General features: G+C 53.1%; 2 protein-coding genes across 3 annotated transcripts in view; one reads left to right on the top strand and one right to left on the bottom strand.

The window, feature by feature from the left end:
- The window catches only part of ACSS2 (acyl-CoA synthetase short chain family member 2), a 33,539-nt gene extending 26,177 nt beyond the window's left edge, over window positions 1-7,362 (top strand). For both annotated transcript variants that reach the window (XM_082490940.1, XM_082490939.1), the window contains 9 exons: window positions 593-726; window positions 1,259-1,391; window positions 1,853-1,909; window positions 2,220-2,300; window positions 2,753-2,861; window positions 3,005-3,073; window positions 4,304-4,480; window positions 5,272-5,346; window positions 5,554-7,362. In XM_082490940.1, the coding sequence (XP_082347066.1) occupies window positions 593-726; window positions 1,259-1,391; window positions 1,853-1,909; window positions 2,220-2,300; window positions 2,753-2,861; window positions 3,005-3,073; window positions 4,304-4,480; window positions 5,272-5,346; window positions 5,554-5,681 (963 nt within the window). In that variant the 3' untranslated portion in view covers window positions 5,682-7,362. The remainder of the gene's footprint in view (window positions 1-592; window positions 727-1,258; window positions 1,392-1,852; window positions 1,910-2,219; window positions 2,301-2,752; window positions 2,862-3,004; window positions 3,074-4,303; window positions 4,481-5,271; window positions 5,347-5,553) is intronic.
- Window positions 7,363-7,524: 162 nt separating this feature from the next.
- On the bottom strand, window positions 7,525-18,539 carry GSS (glutathione synthetase). The gene is made up of 12 exons (XM_082490938.1): window positions 18,406-18,539; window positions 16,978-17,123; window positions 15,453-15,528; window positions 14,758-14,897; window positions 14,480-14,596; window positions 13,936-14,016; window positions 12,989-13,066; window positions 11,594-11,660; window positions 10,713-10,907; window positions 10,453-10,534; window positions 9,981-10,170; window positions 7,525-9,206 (listed from the first exon to the last, which is right to left on the bottom strand). The coding sequence occupies exons 1-12, from the start codon at window positions 18,532-18,534 to the stop codon at window positions 9,083-9,085; spliced, it is 1,425 nt and encodes a 474-aa protein (XP_082347064.1). The 5' UTR covers window positions 18,535-18,539; the 3' UTR covers window positions 7,525-9,082.
- Window positions 18,540-24,993: the final 6,454 nt, after the last annotated feature.

The following is a 24,993-nucleotide window of genomic DNA, read 5'->3' as shown; positions in this document are numbered from 1 at the left end:
CTGCTGCGGGGTAATGTGAAAGCTGGAGCAGGAGCAGGGAGTGGTTTTCACTGCTGGTGCTGGTTTGACAACCTGCATTTAACTCCCATGCCTGTATCTCCCTTTGGTGGTGTTATGGTTGTAACTTGTATACAGATCAGGGAGCCAGAGGCCCGTGGCCAAGACTCCCTGGGGAAACGCAAGCAGAAAAATCCCTGTCACGTTGGGGGAGTCCTTTTTGGGGTTCTTAGTGCTTTTGGTGTTGGTTCAGTCACTGTGTTTGGACCTCTCACCCTGTACCATGTGGTCAGGGTCATTTGGGATTGTGGGACTGTGTCACTGGTGGCCACCCAAGTGCCTGTGCTGCTAGGGTGTTTGGGGGGATATTTGCTAGGACACCTGAGGTGGGGTGATGCCAAATCCATCCCAGGGAAGCAGTAAAGGGATCCTTGGACTGGGCTGGTTTCACTCTGTGGTGACCCTGGCATTCCTATAAGGACGTGATAGGGTCCAACTGCTGTTCCATGTTGCTCTTGGCTCCTCCTGTTTGGGAAGGTGCTGCAGGTTGGTAGCAGTAAGGAACGGCTGTGTCACTGCACTGTCTCCTGCTCAGTTTGAAGGTGTCCCCACCTACCCGGACGTTGGGCGAATGTGGAGCATTGTTGACAAGTACAAGGTGACCAAGTTCTACACAGCACCCACAGCCATCCGGCTGCTGATGAAGCACGGGGAGGAGCCCGTCAAAAAGTGAGTGCCAGTCCCCAGTGGCATGGAGGTCCCCTGACTCTGGCACAGCCGGGGGCTCCTAATGGGGGACCAGGGGCCTCAGCTTCTCTGAGCAGCAGCTACCCTGGCATATTTTCTGAACAAACCAGGATCTTCTGCCTTCTACGTGGCAATATGCAGGCCATGTTTCTGCACTCCCAGCACTAACTTCACTATGAAACTTCTGAGCAGGTCCTCCTCTTCCACTGTAAGCTGCAGCTAAGCTCAGAGATTGCAGGTTCTCCCTGCTCCTGACCCAAAGCTCACAGAGCTGTGCTGGCCAGAGAGCCCCTCCACTCCTTGGCCCAAGGAAGGGAAGGAGCAGAGCCAAGTGGGAGCTTGGAGACACCAAAATCACAGAGGTCTCCTTTCTTTCTCTGTGGTGGAGGGCTGAGAAGGGTCTCAGCCATGCCTGGAATCCTCAGAGGTTCCTGCAGGCTGTGCTGTGCAGCAGGCTCACAGCTGCTGCTCTCCATGGCCTGCTGAGCCCCTGCCACCCCGCTCCTCTCTGCAGGCACAGCAGGAAGTCTCTGAAGGTGCTGGGGAGTGTTGGCGAACCCATCAACCCTGAAGCCTGGCTGTGGTACTACCGTGTGGTGGGAGAAGAGAGGTGTCCCATTGTGGACACATTCTGGCAGACAGAGACAGTGAGTCCTTGCCTGGGTGTCCCTGGGACATCTCTTTCCCCTGTGCTCCCTGCAGGGTGTCTTTGCAGGTTTGCTGTAGTGTTTCTTTGGGTCTGTGTGGACTGGTGGTTTTGCTTGCCCAGGAGACTCTGGTGTGGCCTCCAAGTGTTGGTTTCCCTTTTCCTCTTTCTTTCCTGGACCTCAAACAGGCTCCAAGGGAACATCTTCTTCTCCAAAGGATCCCTGCCAAGGTCTGCTCTGGACCCTGCTCTCCTCCTCCTCTTTCTCTCCCCCAGCACCTCCAAAGCTTCGTACCCAAACAGGGGCTCCCTGTCATTGCCGTATCCTTCCCAAGGTCCCATGTCCACAGTTGCCCTGAGCAGCCTGTGTCTGACTGGGATGGGATGTGATGTGACCAGAGCTGATGCAAACAGCTGTGGCTGGCATGGCCCAAGTTCACTTGGTTTTGCCTCTCTTTGCAGGGTGGCCACATGCTGACACCCCTCCCTGCTGCCACCCCCATGAAGCCAGGCTCTGCTGTGAGTACTTCTCCCCAGGGGCAGGGAGGGCTCCCCGGGGGCCACGGCAAGGTGTTGCAGCAGCAGCTGGCACTGCACCGTGGCCTGGTGGTTATGAGCCTTCCAGCGTGGTCGTGGGATAGTGATGCACATGGGGAGGTGGCCACCACCCAAAATCCCAGGCCTGGCCCTGTGGAGCTGCACTCACAGGCTCCATGTGCCACAGCCCCTCCAAAGCTGCCCTTGCTCTGCCCCTGCACTCCCTCTGGTTCACAGGTTTTTAATGTGTGGACTCACCTCATGTCTCCTTGCTCTCTGGTCCCCATTGCAGACGTTCCCCTTCTTCGGTGTGGTCCCTGCCATCTTGAACGAGTCAGGGGAAGAGCTGGAAGGAGAAGCAGAAGGCTACCTGGTAAAGAAGGGCTGATCTTCCCCACCCTCCCCTTGTCCGTTCCCCGTGAGTTCCGGGACCTTCTTTGTAGCATACACATGTCTGCTTACTCTGGGTCCACACAAGGGACCCCCTTGGGTGGTAGGAAACTCCTTTCACTGCCGTAACTCACTGGGAGCTTTATGCTGTAAACAAACTGTTCAACCGATCATTAAATGCACTTGCACACATGGGCAATGCAGGAGGATGGAAACAACCTTTCAGCCAAGCTCCTTTCCCCATGCCAAGCCTGGCGAGATTTTCCCAGTAGATCAGCACTGGGCAGCAAGTGTCTGAGTGTCATCACTTGCAGCCGTCTCTCTAGCATCTCTGTCACCACACACAAAGTCTGCATGCATCTCTATCACTGTGATATGAACACTGGGCTATTGGTTTTGGTCTCGCTGACTCAGGTCTGCGTTTTTCACCGTCAGGTATTTAAGCAGCCCTGGCCAGGAATAATGCGCACGCTGTATGGAAACCACCAGCAATTTGAAACCACATACTTCAAGAAGTTCCCTGGGTACTACGTGACAGGCGACGGTAAGGTGGTCTGTGGATTGCGTGGCTGCAGAGGCCTGGGGACAGCAATTTAAATCTTGCCATGTCCTGGCCTCGGAATCCCTTATCGGTTGCTCCGAGGGCTGGCACTGCCTCCTCACTCTGTCATTTCTGGCTATTTTTAGGTTGCAGGAGAGATAAAGATGGTTATTACTGGATCACAGGGCGAATTGATGACATGTTGAATGTTTCTGGTAAGAATGAGTTTTGTCTTCACTGGGGACCAACATGCTTTCTGACACTAGTTAAGAGACACACCTTGCTTTATGGAGGACACTTCTGTATCCGTTTCTGACACTAGTTAAAAAAGCCACCTTGCTTTATGGGGGATGGCTCTGCATCCGTGACTCTGCCCAGCAACCTGTGCTCAAAGTGGATCTAATTGCTGGGTCGGGTTTATTTCTGAGGCAGACGAGTCCGTGACTTGGTGGCTTTTTGCATTGTTTTCTCTGGAGACAATGCACTGGAGGGAAGGAGCATTCTGTAACCTCTTAGAGGAGGTCCTTAACCAGCCAAGGTGCCTCTGGGCTGAAGGATTTAGGGCCACAGGGAATCGCAGAGGTTGGACAGGACCATGTGGACCTTAATCCAACCTGCTGATCCATGTAGGGCTAACCTCAAAGCTGGATCAGGCTGGTTGGAGCTGTGTGGAGATTCTCCCATCTCCCTTGACTGAGTGATTGAGATTCAGCTGCTTTTCAGCCCAGCATTTAACAGCGCACTCCCTCCTGTTCCTGGAGGCTGTAGCCTACAGGTACTTACTGCTGGTTGTGAGATGCTGCTGGACTTGCCCCTGGATCAAACTAGATCCTTTCATCTGACTAGCAGTGCCTGATCCTCCACCAACTGATCATTCTGGGAGTTGACCACCTTCCCATGGGTTTCTGTGACAGCAGTCACAGGGTGGAATGTCAGAGCACAGGTACAGGAGTGAGTTGTGTCCTTGCCCTGAGACAGGGAGCATTGTTTCATCTCCCCATGGTGATAAGCTGGAGCAGTGCATGGCAGGGAAGGTTCCTGGGCTCTGCAGATCCAGTCTCTTCCTCCTCTGCATCTTCTAGCTGAGCAGGTCTCCTCTTACCAAATCCAGCTCCTCCTCAGCCTGTGCTTTGTTTAATCCCATGGCTGTGAACAGTTCATGATCTGTTAAAGACAGAAGCCTAAAAGTGGGAGGGAGAAGGGGAGGTGGCCTTACTCTGCAAGTTGAGTGATACCTGGCAGCCTTCAGGGCAGCTCAGCCCCTGCACTGCTGAAATGAGTTTCTCTCTCCAACTCTTTTCTTTTCTCAAGAAATTAAATCGATGCTCTCAAACCTGTAGTTTAGGGTCTTTTACACTTGTGGATCTCTTCCTGCCAGCTGCTGGGAGGCTGCAGGACTCCAGCATCGCGTGGGTCTGTAAAGCACTGCCTCTCCTTGCTTCCAGGCCACTTGCTGAGCACCGCAGAGGTGGAGTCAGCCTTGCTCGAGCATGCTGCCATCTCGGAGGCCGCGGTGGTCAGCCACCCACACCCCCTGAAAGGCGAGTGCATCTACTGCTTTGTGACCCTGAGAGACGGCCATGAGTTCACCAAGAACCTGATGGATGAGCTGAAAAAACAAGGTAGCAACAGCCAAATATTTGGGAGGTTACGTGGCAGGGAGAGGGAGGACAGTGCTGGGCAGGTGATGGAGGGGTTAAAGGCTTGGGTGCTTGAACGAGGGTGCATGTAGTCTGGGGAATGCAGCGTGGACAACTGTGACAAGGTGCCCCCTCTGATTAGAGAGCACGCCTGGTGAAGACTAAAATTAGTTCTCCCGGCCTTTGGCTGCTCATGTGATGCCATCGCTACCTCTTAGGAGTTGGCAGCTGTGAGAAGGACCAGGGTACCCGGCAGGCTTTTGTTTGCAGCAGTGCTCTCCTGTGTGGGCACAGCTCTCATGGCTCTCCCTGGCAGATTTTGACCTGCTGCAAGGATTGTTCGGTTGCTCTGGGTGTTTGTGCTCTGGTCTCAAGGGAGCTCTTTCATTGCCACCACAGACTGCAGCATTTAATACATGAAACAGACCCGTGGCAGTTTCTTCTCTGTAGGGAATCCAACAGTGAATCAGTCCTTGCTCTATCAAAAAGGCAATAGGATTGGTGTAGCCAATATAGAGGTCTCCTGAAGATGGAGAGAATGAAAAAATAAGAGCCCTTGCCTTTGGGAAGATGTGCTCATAGCTCTGTTGGCATTGCCCACTCCTACAGCCCGGAGGCTCAGGTGCAGCAGCACTGAGCACTGCCCTACCCAGTTCCCCCGCAGCTGAGCTCTATGTGTCTTAACTTGGTCATCCTGCCTGAAAAGGATGTATGTGCTATCTCCCAGTATCTACAATGAAAATCTCTTTTTTCTTTTGTATTTTTTTTTGCAGTCAGAGAAAAAATTGGACCGATAGCAACACCGGATTACATCCAGTATGCGCCTAGCCTGCCCAAAACCCGCTCAGGTAAGGGGCCCAGTGACAGTGCTGGAGAGCACTGAGCAGTTCCTGCCAGGGGAAGGAAATCAGCCATAAATTGTTCAGGGCCACTCAAATTCAGGGGGGAAAAACCTCAGGGCAAGCAGGATACTGCACATCTGGGCACTCCCCACTCCTGCTAAGGATGCTGAAGAGATCCTGACTCCTGCTTTCTTGTCTTGGCTGTTGTTACAGGAAAGATTACCAGACGGATACTAAGGAAGATTGCCAAAAATGACCAAGATCTGGGGGACATCTCCACCTTGGCAAACCCGGGCATCATAAAACATCTTTTCAACAGCAGATGTGACACTAAGCAGTAGCAGCATGACCGGTACCTGCTGAGCAGAACTGTAGCAGCAGCAGTGTACTGACGAGCAGGTCCCTTGAATAACCGCTGCCTGCCCCGGGAAGGAAACCTTTCCCTGTTGAATTGAATGTACAAACATTTTGAACGAGGAAAGGGCTGGCTCTGGAGAGGCAGGTCTCACTGAAGCGTCCATGCCTTGGAGGAGTGTGTGTGTCATGTTCCAGACGGGTATTATACATCAGAGGTTCAGCCTCATGCACAGAGGGACTCATCCTCCTCCCTTTTCAGCACCTCGTTCTTGATTTTTAATTTTTTTTTTTTTTTGGGGGGGGGGGGGTTAATTAACTTTATGTAATTTATGTGGCACCCTGTGCACAGTGGGAAGGAACTTTGGGGGTTGGAGGGGAAGTGGTGCTGGAGTTGCTCAATGCAGGCAGGCAAGAGAGGTCCATCTGCCACTGCCCACATGCCAGCTAAGCTTCCTTTTCTACGTGGAGTGCTGCAAGCTGCAGGAAAACTTAAAAATGCTCTCTCATCATAACTGTATAGCTGAGTTTGTCTTGCCATCCACTGTCTGAGCTAGGTCCCCTAGCCTGAAAGGGTGTAGGGCAAGGCTCAAGGGAGCTTTGTGCTCTGAACAGGGTTTTTTAGAGCACTTTGGTACCAAGATCTGCTACTTCCCAATCCAGGGTCCTTCACTGGCCAGGGACACAATAGGAGAGCCACGTATGGTCTAGGAGGAAAAGTCTTGATCTGACATGCTCCACAGAGCACTGCTGCCACCTGCTCTTGCTGTCACCAGCTTGCGGCTGAACTCAGAGGCTGTGGAGCTGGATGGTCCTTTCGCGTCCTGGGGCAGGAGCGGGTGCTGCTGCTGCCACAGGGTGGAGGGGAAACAAAGCCATGCAGAGGCACCTTTCCCTTTGCAGGCAATCCAGGCGCTGGGTTATAGTACACCACAACCATTGCTACAGCAAAGAAATGGAGGCAGGCAGGGCTGCCTTAGTCCTAGATGTTTTCTCATCAAGATAAAAACAACAGTGGAAGATGTTTAAAGTTAGCTTTTGCTTAAATCTGGCTTGGTTTTATGATGATGAGAGGAGAAAACCCAAAACCTCTCGCTCAAGAGCCTGAACATCACAAGGGTACAGCCAAAGTCATTCTTCTTCAAATGAATTACATTTAACTCCAGCCCTGGGTTGAGCTGGGAGAAAGATACCTCCTTTGTAACATCTGTATGAAAATTGCATGTAAGCTGTTTGATATTGCACTTAAACCAAAGGAGAAATGGGCTTTAAAACTTGCTGGAACAGTTGTTTTGGCGAGGGCCAACGCACAGGCTTTACCTGCAAACTGCACTGATTTTTGGCAGGGATGGAAAGGATGAGGCAACTGCCTCCAAGGCTGGTAGCTCAGGGAAAGTGCTGCAGGTGCTCTGGTGGGCTGTTGTCCAAGTCCCAAATCTCACTTCTTACCTGCTGCTCTCACTGGCACAGCACTTGTCTGTGATCTATAATCTCAGTGTGTGCCAGCGTCCCACACGCCACCCATGGCTCTGTACCACTGGATCGTGCCACCTCCTTAACAAGGATTCCCACATCATCTCTCCTCCTCTGTTACTCTTCATCTGCTATGTAATTTTGGCTGGAAACAGCTCAAATTTTATGCAAAATGGAATAAAATTCAAGGAGACCAAGTGGAAACAGGCTTAGAGTGTGTGTATTGGTTGCAGGAGCTTGTCTGCTGTTGAGTCTGGGGGAGATGGGGGTGCTCACACGCTGCTGTTGGACCTGCCCAGGAGGCAGACACCTCCCCTTCACCTCTAGGCTCAGACAAAACTGGCACAAGAACAGCAGTCAGATTTGCATGTACATTTTAATCTCTGGCTGAGGGTAATCAAGCCCCCCCCCGCAACAAAACACGCACCCAGGAATCCCGGAATCAGTCACACTTACAGAACCGAGCTCTTCCCAAGGTGAGAGATTGGTGATTGAAACACCCAGTGCCACCACGTAGGGGTGCAGGCACAGTCAATCAGCACATTCATTCGTCAGAAATAATTGGCTTTACACTGCTTCTCTCTGGTGTCACTGAAAAATAGTAGAGCTGAGGCTGCCTGGGTGCTTTACTGGGCACTGCCAGAAAGGGGTATCTGCTACATTTCACCTTGAACTGCTCAGCTGAGGAGGAAGAGGGCCTGCAGGAAGAAGCAAAAGCCCATGGCATGGAGAGCCTGCACTCCTCTCTGTCCCTCCACCACTGCACTGTTCCCACTGAGTCACAAACGTGCAGGGAGATGCGTCTCACTACCCGCTGGTGCTGGTCCCACACTGAAGCCCTTTGCAACTGGGGCTGTGCCCACTTAGCTGCCCCTGCAATTCCATTACTTCCCCACTGCAAAGCTCCCAGTCTCAGCAGGACCATTACTGAGGTCAGGGCTCCCTGACACCACTCTTGGGCTGTGCGAGCAGCAGCAGACCAGGCAGGAGATGCTCGCCGCACTGGTACAAGCCCTTGGGGATTCAGGGTTTCTCAACACACTGGCTGTGACACAAAGCTCCAATTCAGTATCGCGCTGGGCTCTGTCACCATCACTGAGGGATTCCTGTGCCAACCCATAGGGGTCTGTTGGACAAGTCTGCAGGAGGCAACAGGAGCAGATGCAGCCCTCTCATGGGGAGGGCATGGCCTGCCAGAGGCATTCTGCACTGCTGCCTGCCTCGTGTAGCACAGAGGCACTGTTTGGGATAAGTACCTAGTCCAACAGAACAGGAGTTTGGCAAAGCAAAAGCAAGCATGTGGCCTTGGGCAAATTAAACCATGTGCAGGAACCCTGAGGATCCTCAGGCATAGGGAGAAGTAGAAATCGGGGCAGCAGCACCTGAAGGAGGGCTGGAGGGGCTGTGGGCATGTGGGGCTGAGCTCCCCTCTTTAACCTGGAAAGCACTGAGGCACTGAAGCGTGTTACTTGCACATCCACCTTTCTCCTCCCAGTCCCCAGGCTTTGGGTTTCCGTCTCCAGAAATAACGCAGCATCAAGGAGCACGGAACCAGGAACAGCACGAGTGCCTGTTGTGGCACTTCGCCCTTCAGCTTTGCTGAAGATACCCCTGCCCCCAGGCTAGACCACAAGGAACACCCAGACCAATGCAGTCTGGGGAGGTCGCAGCTGGGACACATGCGGGACAGGGCCCCCCGAGCAGGCAGAGCAAGGGAGTCCCTTCTCCTGCAAGGAGGAATTGCAGAGAAGCTGGGGCTGGCACACAGGACTTTTGAGCAGTTGTGTCCACACAGTCCTATCTCACAGTCCCCAAACCGTCAGACCTTGGTACACGCACCCTAAGGAGAACATCCCGGTGGCAGATCAGCTCTTCAGGCAGCAAAATGAGATGGGCAGGATGAGGCATCGCCTCCTCACACCAAATAAGGAGTATCCAGCACCGCCACCCCAGCCGCTACCCCACCGTCTGCGTGCTCGATCGCCTTTGTCCGCAGGAGGTGGCCAGCGGCCTCGTTCATCACCATCTCCTTGCCCCGTCTGTAAAGAAAAGGGCACCTGAGCACCTGCAGACCAGAAAGCTGATGGCATTTCATCTTGGACACTGTGATTCATGTTCCCTGCCACAGGGCAGGGCAGGTAACCGGCACATAACAGCCCTAGGGCTAATGCAGAGCGCTCTGCAGACAGCAGAGCTGCGCCTGGTTCATGCCTGCCAGTGACCGTGCCCTTTCTCAGCAGGGCCATTTTGGTCTGATTGCTCTGCACACAGGCGGTGTCAGGTTGTGAACTCCGCCAGAGTACTTTTGTTTCTAAAATTGTACAAGAAGGACTTTCATTTGTAAGCTATGGAAACATTTCTATGGGCATATGAGGGTTTTAAACAACAGCAGCAGCTATTTAGGGCTGAACACGACCACATTAAGCCTTCAGATATTTCTGAGATCGCCAGGGGTTCAGAAAAGCATGTGGCTGCATCCAGAACCTGAGAAGTACTCCCAGAAATGAGGGATGAGACACACCAGTTCCACATGGCTGTTGTTACACCAGTAGCCACCAGCACCAGCTCTGCAGTTTTTGAAAAACTCATTTGACAGCAGGTACAGAGCAGCAGTTCAGCATCTGAACACAGTGCTCAGAGAGCTGCTGACAGGGGCAGAGACTGAACAGTCAGTCACATCTATCCCCTGTACCTCCACCTCCCCAGAAATATCTGCCCTGCTGCTGTGCTCAGAGCGTGCAGAGGGGAAAACGCTCCCAACCCAAGTGCTGCTGAAGCAGGGAACCACCCCATAACACAAGCATGTTTCTCACCTGACATAGACACCAAAAATACCAAGTTCTGAGATGCACTCAGACACTTGTAGGGGACTGTGGGCCCTTAGCAAATAATTCATTGCTGGCTGTGGTTTGATCTTATCCATCAAGATGTAGGAGGTTCTCTCAGGGCTGTCTCTGATCTTCTCCAGAACCTGCCTGAGCTCTTCACCATAGAGGTTGTTCCCTGACAACAAAACCAGCGAGTCAAGCACTTCCCAGCACAGCAGAAGCCGTTGGTCCCAGCTCTGCAATTGGCCCTGCCAGCCCCAACAGACCCAGCCTTTGCCTCCCTACACCCCAGCTCTGGGGCCCACGGAGCTCACTGCCATGACTAGTCCCAATAGCTACAAGCCACCCCACCCCACATTCCTCAGCACAGGACCAGGAGCCATCACAGAGCTACTGCCTCTCCTGGATACAGCACAAACCGCAACGAGAACCCACACAGACCCGCTCCAGCTCATACCTCCTCCTTCTCGCTGCGGCTTCAGCACAAACTGGTCAGGGTCAGTGATAGCCATAGCAGCTATCTTGTCACCCTCTTCGCCCTGGCAGGAAAGGATGGCAACAGTAAAGCATCAAGGAGGAGCAGGGGCTGATCAGATTCAATAGCGTCCTCCAGGGACCACAACAAAGCCTTCTCATGTTCTTAACTAAAGAGAAACATCACACATGCCAAGCACACGTCAGCATGTTCACTCCTGCTCCAGCCCTGCTCACACTCACCAGGTCCAGGGAATAGAGTCCAGCAAACGTTGCTCTCATTCGAGCGACAGCCTCGGTGTGGCCGGGCATCAACCTCTCCAGTGTCCCTGGCCGGCTCAGCTCCTGCTGGACCTTCTTGGTGCCTGCGAGCTGGGTAGCAATGTCAGGGCACTTCACTGCCCTCGATCTCTCCAGCAACAACCGTGCCTCCCAGTTCTGAGACAGAAAGATAGCGAGCATCTCATCAGCAAAAACAAACAGGAAAAAAAAAAAAAAACAACAAACAAACCTCCCACACACACAGAAGTTCTCCACTCCTTTCTGTTCAGTTATTGACATACAATTCGCCTCCTCCCTCCCTGCCTGGCAGGCATGGGTGGTGGGACTAGCACTCCAGAGACAAGCAGACATGCATACATAGATTGCCCACCACATCTGGAAACAGCACAGCAAGGTTAGTCCACAGCTTTCACCTGCACCCCCTCCACAGCTTGTCCAGTGCTGCCACCTCCAGACAACAGCAAGATCTGGTCTGTATTATCATCACCTGCAGCCTAATAGTCCTAGCAGGGGAAAGTGATCTGTGGATCAAGTCTAAACCCTTTAAGCAGGTGCTAACACCTGTGTTCACCCATATTTTACAGAAGAAATTCAGTGCTGCAGTAAGAAGTCACCACAATAGTGGCTATTGGAGAAAAAAAGCCACTTGTTTTTATTACATGAGCACCAGGGACACCCACACGCACTGCAGAGTCACAGTTTCCCAATGGTATCAGCCACACTGCACAGGACTAATCCCACCCAGGACAGGACAGACATCCCTGGGATCACGGGGTGTTTCAAACCCACTGGGCAAGGCCACAGCGTGGGCGGCTTCTTGGAGCAGGGCAGTCAATACTGACCTGCTGGTCGTAGTTCTTTGGCACATAGCCCTCTCTGTAGTACACCACTGCTACCTCCTGGCCGTCCCTGGAACAGAAACCAGAAGCCATCACAGAACCCCGCCAGCCTCTGCTCCAACCCCCAGCACCAAAGGGGCTGCAAAGGGGTCAGGCAGGGAACATGTTACAGCATTTACACCTTCTCCTGGGCTGTTCTGCTCCCTGCTGCCTCGGCCAGAGCAAGCTGAGGACTGCAAGGCCTGGCTCCTCTCCACCGAGCCCCAGCTGGCTGGCCCTGACCTGAGACAGGGAGCTGACACCTGGCCTCTGCCCTGACTAACCAGTCTCAATAGTCCACACACCCAGCCCAGCAAGGGGGTTAGAACCTAATTTTTAATAGCTTTTGCCACTGGGAGCCAGGCCTGGGAGATTCTTGAAGCTGGGAGGGAATAGGGTCCTTCTTCAGTGGCAATTCAAGGCAGGACACCAACTCAACAACTTGCCCAGGCACCAAAACATCCTGCCAGGGCAGGGCTGTCAGCATACCCATAGCGCCACACACCCAAGCTTTGGCCACACAAACTGTGCCGTGGTGAGGGAAAGCAGCACAGAAATTTCTGGCAGACAGGCAGTGTAATTGTAAAGGCATTCATCAGTAAGAGGAGAGGACGCTCTGGAGGAAGTACAGGGGATACACTTTCCCCTTAACTGTCTGGTGATGACAAATGTATTTGTTAATTAAACACAGCAGAGGCACCAAAGGTCAAACCATGGAAAAATTAGCCTAACTAACTACAGAAAAAACATTGGCATTGAAACCGTGTCTTCCTTTAGGCTTGTACAGTTCCAAGCACAGTACCCTGAAAGCAGGACAAACATCACACTTGGGACCAACTGCCAGCACTTGGAAGTCTGCGACCCACATGTCCTGTCCCCACAGGGAGCTGCAAGATGCTGAGTGCATTCAAACCCAAGAGATACCATAAGGACATGTAATGCTTCCTCCTCTAGCGCTAATAACCCAATCCAACTCCCACTGGCAGAGCATCACGTGGACGGTAAACAGGAAATGTCTTTGTGGAAGCCTCTGAAATAGCCAGGACTTTCCATAGCAGATATATGTGGAGGAAGTAAAGACCCCACAGAGCTCTGAAGGCTGCGGCTTGAAGGAGGGAAATGATGTTTCCAGCTGTAAGAGACTGATGTGTGTATGCAAAATCTCATCACTGTGAAAAATATATCATTTCAGCTCTAAGGGGAAGTAGAAGCAGCAGCCTGGAGCATGGAAGAGAACTGTTTTCTCTGAAAGTCACTATTTACACTCAAAACGTACCACCGGCTTTGTTTGAAAATTTCCATTTACAGCCCTGTGTGCCCAACACACAGCCAGGAACGCGCACCTTGGCTCATACTCACATATACAGCCTCTTGGCATCATCCAAAGACCCCTTTTCAAACACATCTCTGAATCGCTTCCTGATGACCCGAATATTCCTGTTAAGAGAGGAGTGGGAGAGTCACCAGGCCTGGCATAGTTACTTGAGCTAGAAATCACAGGTGGAACCAGTGGCTCCAGCAAGGAGGACCCGTAGGCTCCTTCACAAATAACCTAAGACTTTGTACTACAGAGCCAGAGGAATCCTACAGGCCAAAACAGACCCTGTTTTTAGCACCTGCCCTACGTTTCCAGCCCAAATACTGTCAGAAGCAGAACATGGGCCTAAACATCCCGGATTTCTCCATACTCACCTTTCAACTCCTACAGTGTTTCTAAGAGAAGTCAATATTTTGGGGTTTTTATCCCAACACGACAGATCCACTCACTGTTGGCTTCAAAGCCAAGAGCTGGAGACAGACAAGTGACTTCCTGTATGTTTTACCTCCTTCATGCTTTACAGTCTTTCCTCCACACAGCGGCAGTGTGGACTTGCTGATCTGGAGAGGCAATGCCATACACCTCCCACTGCTCCAGCACAGGCTTAGCGCTAGACCCTATCAAAACACCTCCTTCTCCCATCCTTTGCTCCACTGCTGCATTGCTTGCTTTGCCCAGATCTGTCACAATGGGTTTGAGGTTTCATTAATTAAGCTTTTATGAAATACTCTGTGCCCAATCCCAAGTCAGAGAGCAAGCAGTACCCTCATTAACCCTGCTCTGCTCCTTGTCTCGTCTAAGAGACTTGGCCCACAGCATGACCCTCTCCTACACTCCCCCCACCATCAGTGCTTGCTGGAGAGCCTGGAGATGCCCCACAAGCTGCCTTGAGGGAAACGCCACAACCCAGCAGTACTCCATTCTGCTGCCCTTTTCCAAAACTGTACCGCCTCCTCCCTGTCCCATCCCAGGAAAAGTCAACCTTTACCTGTTCCAAAGTTCATTTTCTACACATCGCTGATCAAAAATGTTCCTTTGGACTTCCTCCACCAGAAACATCACCACAGCACTGGAAGAGATACCAAAGACATCATGAAACCCAGAAACACTCCACACGCACCCAGGATCACCAAATTTTGATCTCTCCGATTCAGGCTTCCTGCATTGCCCCTGCTTGTTTTCTCCAATGTTTCTAAGGGTCAGCATGCAAATAGAGAGCAGTACCAATCCTGCGTCATTATCAAACCAGTGCAGGGCATAAGCACAAAGGGAAAAGACAGGAGGAAAAGCAAGCTCTGTGCAAGGGTTGTTGACACACTCCTCCAGGGTCCCTCTGCACCTCCCTGCCGTTGCGACACAGCAGCCTTGCACACTAAGACAACTGCATTGCTCTTCCCAGGGTGCCACAGGCTTTTTGAGAGTGGCTTGTCTAGCAAACAGGCATCTTTCAGAAAGCACAATTTCAAAACCAAACACTTGCATCCCCAAGAGAGATAAGACAAACCAGCCTTTAGCACCTCCTCTCTCCTTACCTTTGTGAACCATAGAGCTCCCAGGCTTTCGCAATACCCAAGGCAAGCCCTTTCGATGGGTTGTTGGGCAGCAGGCGTGATGCCTCCTCAGACTTTCCCAGCACTTTCAACACCTGCCTGGGGAATAAAAAAAAAACAAAAGCTGTAAATGCCAGGACAGTCACCAACCAGACCCAGGGAACAGGATTTTGGAGGGCATGCAAAGACAAGGAGTGCCGCAGCCCACACGGTACAGCTGCTGCAGTGCCTGGCAGCATGGGCCAGAGATGCTCCCTTACCCATGGACTGCCGCAGTGCGGGAGGTGAGGCCTCCGAAGCTGGCAGCAATGGTGTTTATTTCTATCTGCTTCAGAGACGGTGTCCCATCCACCCCACAGTCAAACATGTAATCAGAGCGGTTTATGCCTAAAAACACAGACTGAAACAGAGGGGAGGTGAAGTGGGTTCTCCTGTTGCCTTTAATTGAAAATCCCTCTGATGACCTCACTTCAAAATCCTCCTGGGGCAGATCCAATCACCTTCACTTTGATAAAAAATTGCAAGACACGTCTGTGGGTGCTTTGGCCCTTGCTCAGGGCGCACAGCCCTCCTCAGTACTCCAGAGGAGTTAGCAACACTCGTGAGAGTAAAGTAAACCCTGCAGGGAAAGCCTGGCCAGCGCAGGTCCTGACACACCACACGTCCTTGCGTTCTCCCGAGGCTCCCAGAGGACAAAGACAAACTATATTAAATCCTCCCAATCAAGGCCTGACTGTTTCCAGCAGCACTAACCAAAGGGCATGACTGCCAAACAGGGCAAGGTCCTGAGCTCACAGGCTGTAACTGAGACATCGTAGCGTAGGGAGCAATTAGCCCAACTATGGGACAGTTCAAAGCCCACAGCAGCAAGCAAGCTTGCAGACAGAGACCAGGCAATCCCACCACACTGCAAAGGGGCACAGCTGTTGACCACTGGGGTCTCCTGCCAAGGTACCTGAGCCAAGCCTTCCTCCAAAACTTGCATGTAGATTCTGAAGAGCTGAGCTGTGAAGTCATCTACCTTGATGGTGCTAGAGAGAAAAGACAGACCAGATCAGCCCCTTTATGCTGTCACAGAATTCCTCTCCAGAAAAAATCCTTACCAGGGACATTCTTCAGCACAAACAGCAGGCCTGTGGCTAGACCAAGTCCTAGAGCACTGTTGAGCATCTCATCATGAACACACTCTTCATCAAGGCCTACAGTGCATATCCGTAACACAAATCCAGTTTGCTCAGCACAGCCACTCTACAAAAAGCACTGCTGTGCAGAGGTGACTTTCATTTGCAGGGCAGAGAGACAGAAAGCAAAGAAATGGAGCAGAATTCTGCAGATAAAGGACAGAAATCATAAGTCTCTCTGTACCTGCACACACAGTTCACAGGAGAAGCTTCAGGAGCTTCATCAAATTCCCCTTGACATGTTGGGCTCTGAATCCCACGCAGTGTGGTGCCAAGTGCTTCAGTGGCCCTGCCAGAGTAGGTCTGGCTTTTCTTCAGGGTCATAAATTCCTGAGCCAATCGTAAGCAGCACCTCCGAAGAGCTGCCCTGAGACACTGCGCAGGAGGCGGCACAGGGCAGGTGCCTGAGTGCACACAAGCCCCAGGCACTGTGTTCCTTAACCACAGGTATAAACATGCACCCACGAGTTCTGGTCGTAGGCAGCTCTGGAACAGGGGCAAGCGTTCAAACAGCTCTGAGGGGCCAGGCTTTAGCAAAACAAGAATGATGCTGGAAAATTGTCTCCTTTGCTCTGTCCCAGTGCCAGAGAGACATCAGCACCTGCACAGACAGGCGGCGCTCAACAGCCAGCAGGAAGGGAAATGGGTTTTGTGGAAGCATCAGCCCTACAGATTATGGGGCCACAGCCAGGGATGGTCGCTCCAGCACAGGCCAACAGCCACAGATAAATCCAGCAGAGCTCACGAGCCAGAGCTGACCAGTCCCCCAGCACCCAAAGTTTGCAGGTCACTTTCCCAGCATGGCTAGGAAAGCAGGGGACTGATTAGAGGTAGGTGTGAGGGAAGGAACAAACACCTTCTCTTCAAAACTGTGGGCAGGCAGCTGAGCTGGTGGTTATCAGGTAGCACAGGCAGATGCAAAACAAGTCCAAAACAGGCTACTAAATCTAGGACTCAAAGAAGCCTCCAGCAATTTGAATTTCAGGCCCAGGGGCCAACAAGCTCACAAGTAAGAATTTACAAGCTTGAAACACTGGTAAAATTGAAGATCATTGCAGGGAGTGAACTCTTGGGCAGATGTTCCACCTTTTGAGGCCTAAGAAGTCCCCAAAACACAGAGACTTGATGGAAATTGGTCTTAGGACAAATAACGCAGCAAAGGAGACAATTCCTGCAGAGTACACGATTGCCTGCCTCAGCTTGAAGGACATGAATGGATGGAAGGTAGGAATGCCTGAAGGGTGATAAATAGTTTGCATTTAAAGTACATCATTGGAATGCAACACACAAGAAAGTTACCTGGCCAGAGTACGCTCCAGGAATTCTTTGTTTTGGCTAATAGCATCCACCAGCAGGTTAAAATCTTGCTGAACAGCGTATGCTTGTTGAAACAAGGCACTTGGTACTGCCGAGGGGAGCAGTGTGAAGGGAGCATAATTCACCACCTGCAAACAAGAATGCAGCAGCACAGAAGTCGGGTCTTAACACAGGTCCACAGGGCTGGAAACACACCCTGGACTATGCAGTTTAAGTGGGGCTAAAAAGGTGCTTCCTCTGCTTGGCTGAAGGCTCAGGCCATCCTCAGGCCCCCTCAGTAGACACATGGCCTCAACCCTGCTGACCCCTGACTTCTGAGGACTTTGCTTTACGAGCCATCTGTGGGGCACTGCGGAAGCAGGCACAGCTGCTCCAGAGCTCCAGCTGGGCTGAGTGCTTCCCTCTGAAGGATGCTGTTTCCACCTTAAACGGAGAGCACTGTCTCCAAAATGCCTCAGTTTCAGAGAAAATGTGAATTTGCCAGTCCAGGGTTTTGGCCATCAAGAGTTGCTTCCTTTGATCCCAGCTCACTGAGTCCCAGGGGTGATTCCAGACCCCAGGCTCATCCCACAGCTCAGGCACAGAGCCACCCTCAAAGCAGAAATATTATTACATCAGAGAAGTTCCCAATTCACTTTGATTTTTACATGAGCCAAAAGACACTGGCAGTGTGTTTGGCCTCTCCACCCAGGCTCCCTCTTGCTTTCACTCTGAGATTCCCTCAGGACCCTGACCTGACCATGGGGCTGGCATCACAGAGCAGCCCCCATGGTGGAGACCTCCCTCCTCGCACCTCTGCCTGCTCTAAGCACAGCTGCCTGCTTGCCCCCAGGCTCCACAGGGACCCACCCCTCTTGCACTGGGGTACTTCTTCCTCTGAGATCCCTCATGGCCCCATCAGCGCCTCTGGCCGTGTCAATGGCCAAAGATTCACCAGACGTAATCCCAAGTATCGGTCATCCCTGTCCCCATCACCTTGTCCCAGGTATGGAGCAAAGGCTGACTCGTGGCTGGGTGCACGCTAGAAACAGAGGCCCCTCCAAGAGACCCTCCCCTGGTTCAAAGGATCATACGGGTGGTGAGAAGCTAGGAGGGGGATGAACTCCCACCACCACACACATAAAGGGCTCCTGGCAATTTACCAAACCTTTCCCGGTCCATCCCTCCCCTTGGAAAGGGGAACGGTATCACAGGGTTCTCTCGCTCGGGGGATGCACTCATCAGGAGGACAGGAGGCGACTACAGCCCCCCGGGTCGGCTGTGCTTCAGCCGTGCCGCAGGGCGCTCACTGCAAAGCGCTGCGCGTTGACCCAGGGATGGTAGCCGGCTCCTCCCCGTGCTCCTCTCGCTTTGCTGACTCACACCCCGGCCCGCACCGAACGCGTCCCGTGACTCCGCTCCGGCGCTTACATCCGAAGCATTGGGCTCCCCCTCGGTCCGCATCAGCACGCCTTGCAGCAGCGCCGCGTCCACGGCCACTCGTGCCGCCTCCTCGACAGCCGCCTCGTTCCGCAGGACGTCCTCCCACGGCGCAGCCATAGCCACCGCTGAGGAGGCAGAGCAGAAATCACCCACCCGGCCCCTCGAGCCTTTCCCGCCCGGGCAGGGCCGAGCACCCGACCCCGGGCCTGCCTCAGGAGCCGGCTCCGGGAACGGCCACGGCTCGAGGAGGCGCCTCGCCTCAGGAAGGCCCGTGCAGGACCCTGGCGGCGCTGCAGGGCAGCGGCCTGCGCAGGGCCGGGCCGCGACACCCTCTCGCCCGCCGGACCCCGGCCCGGGAACGGGCCTAACCACCGGCCCCTCACTGAGGCAAACCCCGGGCCCGCCACCCCTACCTGCTCCCGGCCGCTCCGGCCCTCCGCCAGCCGATTGGACAGACCACTCACCTTCGCCCCGCCTCGGGCACAGATTGGCAGCGTATCCGACCTATCAGCGCGGGGAGGGGGGAGCCAGGACCACCGCGTGCCAATACAGCTGCGTGGGGAAAGGAGCTAAGGGAGGAGCTGAGGCAGCGCATGCGCGTGGCGCTCCGGCACGGGGCTGCGTCACGGGGGGTGTGACGTCACGTGATGTGATGTCAGACGGGCGGGAGCAGCGCTGGCGGGGGCGCCCCGTGGGGTTCGGGAAGGTGGGCGCTGGCTTCCGGGGGCGGCGCTGCTAACCCACAGAGAGGAAGATTCGGGGCCCTTCCAGGTCATTATCCACAATAATGACATCATCTCCCACAGAAGGGATGCCCGTAGCTCCCGGAGAGCCGTGGCGGAGGTGCCCTGGGTGTCCCCCCGCTGTGTGGCAGGCTGTGGGACCCCTGGGGAAGGACCACCCCTGCAGAGCGGAGCAGGGCTTCCCCCTGTTGGCAACGTGGGTGCCATGGCTGGCAGGGATGTGGCGTGGCGTGGGCGCTGGCGCTGGGTTTGGTTGCTGCTGCTGGAAAGCCAGGGCTGCGCGCCACCCCTGTGGTCACGAAGGTGAGGTGAGGACCAGGCTTCAACCTCACCTGCATCCCCCGGCAGAGGAACAAGTAGGGGCTTGCGAGGGATGTTCTCCAGAATGGAGCCGTCACCAACACTGATGAGGTCGTGGCTTGTCTGAATATCTGGGATCAATAATTTTATGGATTTAGTGGGGCAGATCTCATCATGCTGGATAGAAGTACTCTCCAGGGCAAATGCGGAGCACGTTTCTCTGTGGATGGAGGAACCACAAGCCTGGCTTGGGGAATTAAAGCAGCTGAATTGAACTCGTGTTTGAGCAACTCCATCTTTCCGTAGCTCTGAATGCCAAGAGCCTGGGTGCAGCTGGGCACGCGGGGCGGCCACCATGGTCCCCCAGGAGAGCCCCAGCCCCTGGAGGGTCTACCAGGGTGACTCTGCCCCTCCAGGGAGCCCGTGGTGCTCCAGCCCAACCTCGGGGTGACCATCGGCATCCTTGCAGATGCACAAAAGGGAGGTCTTGCAAACCTCTGCCTTTGCCCAGAGAGGTGGTTGTCCCCAGAGGGATGTCCCCAGCCACATGCCTTGCTGCAGTAGGGAGGCGCTCCCGGGTCCTCGGCAGTCGCTGGGATGCCCTGCGGCATAATGCAAGCTGATATTTTTCTCCCGCTTTAGATGTGTATTTGCGCTCACTTTGTCTCGGTTCATCAGGAGATAGGGTTGCTCTCTGCCCTCCTTCCGGGCAGACCTGAGGCTGGGGGCTGTCCTGTGCCTCTGCGGTCGAGTACATCTGGTAAATCTCAGATTTCAGAACAGTTTCATGTACTTGCAGGACGTTCATTTCCCAGCAACAGGGTTCGAAATGGCAGTGTGATAAATCAAGAGGGTTATTTCTGCAGGAACGTGTCTGTATTAGGAACAGATAAAATTTGTTTATGTGTAAATAAATCCAAAGCAAACTGGATCCTTCCTACTTTTTTATTTAAATATACAAAGGAACTGTCAGTCCTAACTCGCTCTGCCCTTACAATAAGCATAATAAAATGAAGAAACCCTAACACGTTTGCCAGTAAGGTACCATCAACACAACAGCATAACTAGAAAAAAGATTTACTGTCATCACAAGGCACTCATTTGTGTACCTACTGGAGTAATATAATTACTTAAGCATTTTCACAGCACATTTATGACATAGCTGTGAGGCTCTAACAAAAGCAGCAGGGCTGGACTTGGTTTGCAACCTGTGTTATGAACGTTTGAAATGGTTGATTGGTGGTAAGAGAGGGTTGTGTGACACTTGTGTGTAGCCAGTAGAACAACGGCTGAACACCAGCCTCAGATCTGCATCTTTATTTGGACTTAATTTTTCATTCATGCAGCTTTGGGGGTGGAATGAGTAAATCTACATGTGGTGATCAGATTCTGCAATCACAAAATGGATGATTTCATTGACTACAGTGTGCTGCCCGCAGATACTCGTTCTTTCTGTCTGGTCTACCAGCAGGAATTAGCTCGGACATTTTCTCACGTCAGGGAACGAGAGAGGGAAGGGGCTGGTCTCTAACCAAACCTCCTGCTCACAGTGGGACCATCCCTAGCACGAGATCAGAGTGACTGTGGCTTTACTTAGCCAAGCCTCAAAAACCTCCAGGGATGGAGACCGCCCTGTCTCCTCGGTGGCCTGTCCCAGGGCTGTAGGATGTGTCAGTGGACTGCCTGGGAGGAAGACGGGATACTTTCCTCGCTTGGCCACTGACTTGCTGATGACTTACTTGCAAGTCCTTCACCCTGGAGCTGGACTGTGCAGGAGACATCTAAACCTGCAGAGAGGCTGTGGGTGGATTAAGACCATATGTATAGACATACATACGCGTATATTAACCTAGAGCACGATGGCTGAGGAGGGTGCCAGGCTCACGCACGCATGCTGTGCTCACACGTGTGATGCTCCTGGCCTCACCCTGGGGCAGCAAGGGGAAGCCCCAAGCAGGGCACCCCGTGGTGGGATGCATTAGGAGGGGGGTGCAAAGGCAGCCCCCGGCCCTGGGACGTGCCTGCCTGTGGGGGAGAGCTTTGTGCAGCAAGCACTGGGCAATGCCTGTTGTTAACACACTCGGTCATCCTCCACAGATGGATCATCACCGGTGGCCAGGCCGAACTGAGAGACGGCCGGCTCTTTATCCTGTTACCATCACCAGGAGTTTTCCAGGCCATTGCAAGCCTCTTGGCTCTGCTTTTAGAGATCTATCTCTGAAACAAAGCTCTGAAATATCTCTGAAGTATAGCTCTCTAATGCACCCACCTGGTCTCTGTTCTGGACTCGGGAGTCCTATTCTCTTTTTCCTCTCTGTCATCCCTTTGATGAGTAACTGTGGATTCACTCCTTAATTAATACAGATCCAGGCTGTGAATTTGGAAGTGAACTGGTGATCCAGTCTTGTCTGGCTGGAAAACTGCCCTGTGCCAGGAGCCTGCTCAGACCCCACCACAGGGCAAGGGCTGTTCGACCGTAAGGGATGGAAGTGAGGAAGTGAGAAACAAAGTCCAAGAGTTTTAATGACTATGCAGAAGGACAGAGTTCGCTCAAACAGGAGCATTTCTCCTCAGCCCTCGGTCTTGGCACGTCCTGAGCCCGCTCTCCTCTTTGTGTGCTCTGAGAGTCTGAGAAAGGGCTTAAAAAGCTTGAGTTTCTAAGCAAAATGTTGCAAAAAATGGTCCAGTTTCATTGTGAAAAGTTGGAAAAAGGTGCTGCCCTGTCCCTGGGAGTTTCCAGAATGAATGTGCCCCGCTCAGACTGGGAAAAGTCTTTTTATAGAGAGCTGTGACTTGCCTTTTCTTTCTCTTTTCCAAATTCAGTCTGCAGAATGAGATCTTTTCAAAGTAAGCCAATAGCCTGGGGAGGATTTGTACATGCAGATAGCCCATAATCTCCGCTGCAGCGTAAGAGAGCCGCAATGTAGCTTAGAGAAGGTTAAATGATAAAAAAATATGGCAGACATGGTAAGTATTTGGCATGTTACATGCAACAAAAGATGAACAACAGCAACTGGGACATTATCTTTATTTGCTAAAAATAGAGTCCCACAAAGTTTAACGAAAAGCACTTTATACTTGTAAACCACTCCTCTGGCTGTTAAAGAGCCTTCGAAGATGAGCTTTGTGGCTTTGGGATGTCGCGTCCCCTTTCAAAGGCTGCCGAGGGCTCAGACAATTGAAACTTAGTACAACATCAGCCACGATGAGGGGGGAATAAATAGTTCTGACGTGACCCTGCTTCTCTCACTCATCAGAGACTGTCGCGCGAAGGGGAGCTTTGCGGCAGGTACGTCCCCCATGCAGCCACATCCCGCAGCCGGGATGCCCATGGTGCAGCCCAGGTCCCCCCAGCCATGCGGGGCAGAGGCAGCCCTGCACCGAGGGCACTGGCAGAGCCACCAGAAAGCCAGGAGATCGTTTGCCCGCGACGCTGCTGAGTTATGCATGGGCATTTGATACACTGCAGCTGACGGGCCGGTCGCAGAGCTGGGTGCCTGGCTGCCCGTCTGCGCCGTCAAAGAATCGCTCATCAACCGCACGCTGGCACGCTCGCTTTGCCTGGTACCCTAAAATGGGGGCAAAAAAAACCCGCAGCCCCCAATTCTCCTTTGCTCTTCCAGCTGCAAAGAAACCAACTTAACCAAGTCTGAGGTTTGGGCCAACTGTGTTGTGTCACAAAGATATTTGTGCATTAGAGCAGAAACTCGTTTTTGCAATAGAGTAGTAGCGAAGCCATTAACTTGACCCCTTGAGCCGAGCGGAGGGTATGATGTGATGTTCGGCACCAGCCAAATAAAGAGAGAACAATAGGACTATTTTTGTGGAAGAGAGTTCAGAGGGCTCCCCGGGGAGCCGAACCTCTCGCTGGCCCATCACGCACAAGAAAAACAAGACAGAGCTCTTGCACCCTGGCTTCTCTGTGGTATAAATACCAGCTTCAGCCGGGGCATGAAAGAAATCTATTGTCTCTAAGGACGTATTTTGATGCGAAATGCTCTGGTGAGGCCAGCAATCTTAAACCCCCCACACGTGTGCCTATTGTTTGAAGTGCAGAACAATTGAAGGGTGCTCTCATGGGCTAAAGATAGAAAGGCAGCTGGTGCTGTCCTTTTCCCTGTAACTGAGAATAAAACAATGCCCAAGTATTGTCTGCATTGCTGGAGCGATGACATTGGACTCTCTGCCAAGAGAGCATCTAAAAGATCAATGAAACCCGGGTTATTTATAAACGGGTAGTGTCATTTCTTCCCCCAAAGTAACTTCACTTCCTTAGCTTTTCCACCAGGCCTTTCTGCGCCGTGGAGTGGCCATGGAGTGAGGTATAAATAGCACCGAGCCAGGCTGCGAGAGAGGCAGAGGAAAAACGAAGCTGCTGCCCTGAACCTGCGTTTGGCTGTACCTTCGCTCCCCCGAGCTGTGCCCAAGCTTCTGCAGCGCCGAGGGGGGGACCAGCCATGGATGCTGATCCCCTTCTCCCGTGCTGGCCATGCAGCTGGTCCCCCGGGGCCAGAGCCCCACCAACACCAGGACTTGCTTCCTGAGGGAGCTTTTAGGGAGGTTTATTTCACCCACCGGCCAACAAACAGGCGGTAGCACAGGCTCTGTGTGTGTGTCCAGCTCAGCTGCTGCACTGGAATGCTCGAGGTAACCCTTGAGCCCAAAAGCCATGGGGCAGAGCCCTGCTTAGGGACAGGGGACATCTCGTAGGGGAAAGCTGCTGCCTGCAAGGTGGCATCCCACCAAGGTGTATCCAGACTGGAGACTGCAAATCAGACGTTTGCTGATGTCTGGTGGGCCATAATGATGTGAGAAGGTCTCCTGCTGTGATGTGAGGACATGCAGGAATATTGCTCCCTCCTAGGTGACAGCCAGCCTTGAGGAAGGTCCAAGCCTACCAAGTCCCATGAGGAACTCCCACGCTTGTTGTCACTCCATCTTGAACAGTTGTCCCTTGCCATGAGATAAACTGAGCTCAGTCTAGTGTGAGGCTTGATGACCAAGCGCAGTGGGGAGGACAAGCCGAGCAGTGTCTGAGCCTGCAGTGAGCAGAAGTCTAGGTTGACAGGCCAGGAGAGCAGAGCCGTGGCCGTCACCAGGCCAAGGAAAAAACTGCTAAAGCCAAGCAGCACATCCCAGCCCAGTGTAGCCGTTTCCATCAGCTTATCTCCTCAACATGGCCCGAGTCTCATTTCCCATGGAGCAAAGAAGGTGCGTGAGGAGTGGAGAAAGCAGGGGGCTATGATGGGATCGTCCCAGGGACCGATGCTCTGCGAGCGGTTGGTTGTGTGGGCTCGCTGTGTGCGCAGGACACCACCCACCCTCGTGCTCCTAGGTCTCAAAGCAGATGAGAACTGATGCAAAAGCAGAACAGCCATGGCACTGCAGGGGCAAATCCTGCACAGGGACTGGGAGAACCATGTCCCGGCTCTGGTTCTGCTCTGGCTCTGCGCCTCCCTCGCAGCCTCCAAGGCAGCTCTTGGCCATGCTTTCCAACAGCTACTGTGTGCCAGGGTCTGTCCCAGCAGGCCAG

This window comes from Vanellus vanellus (genome assembly GCF_965231255.1).
Source record: "Vanellus vanellus genome assembly, chromosome: 15".
Lineage (NCBI taxonomy): Eukaryota > Metazoa > Chordata > Aves > Charadriiformes > Charadriidae > Vanellus > Vanellus vanellus.
The sequence above is the reverse complement of the archived record's forward strand: the minus strand, read 5'-3'. Positions and strand labels throughout refer to the sequence as shown.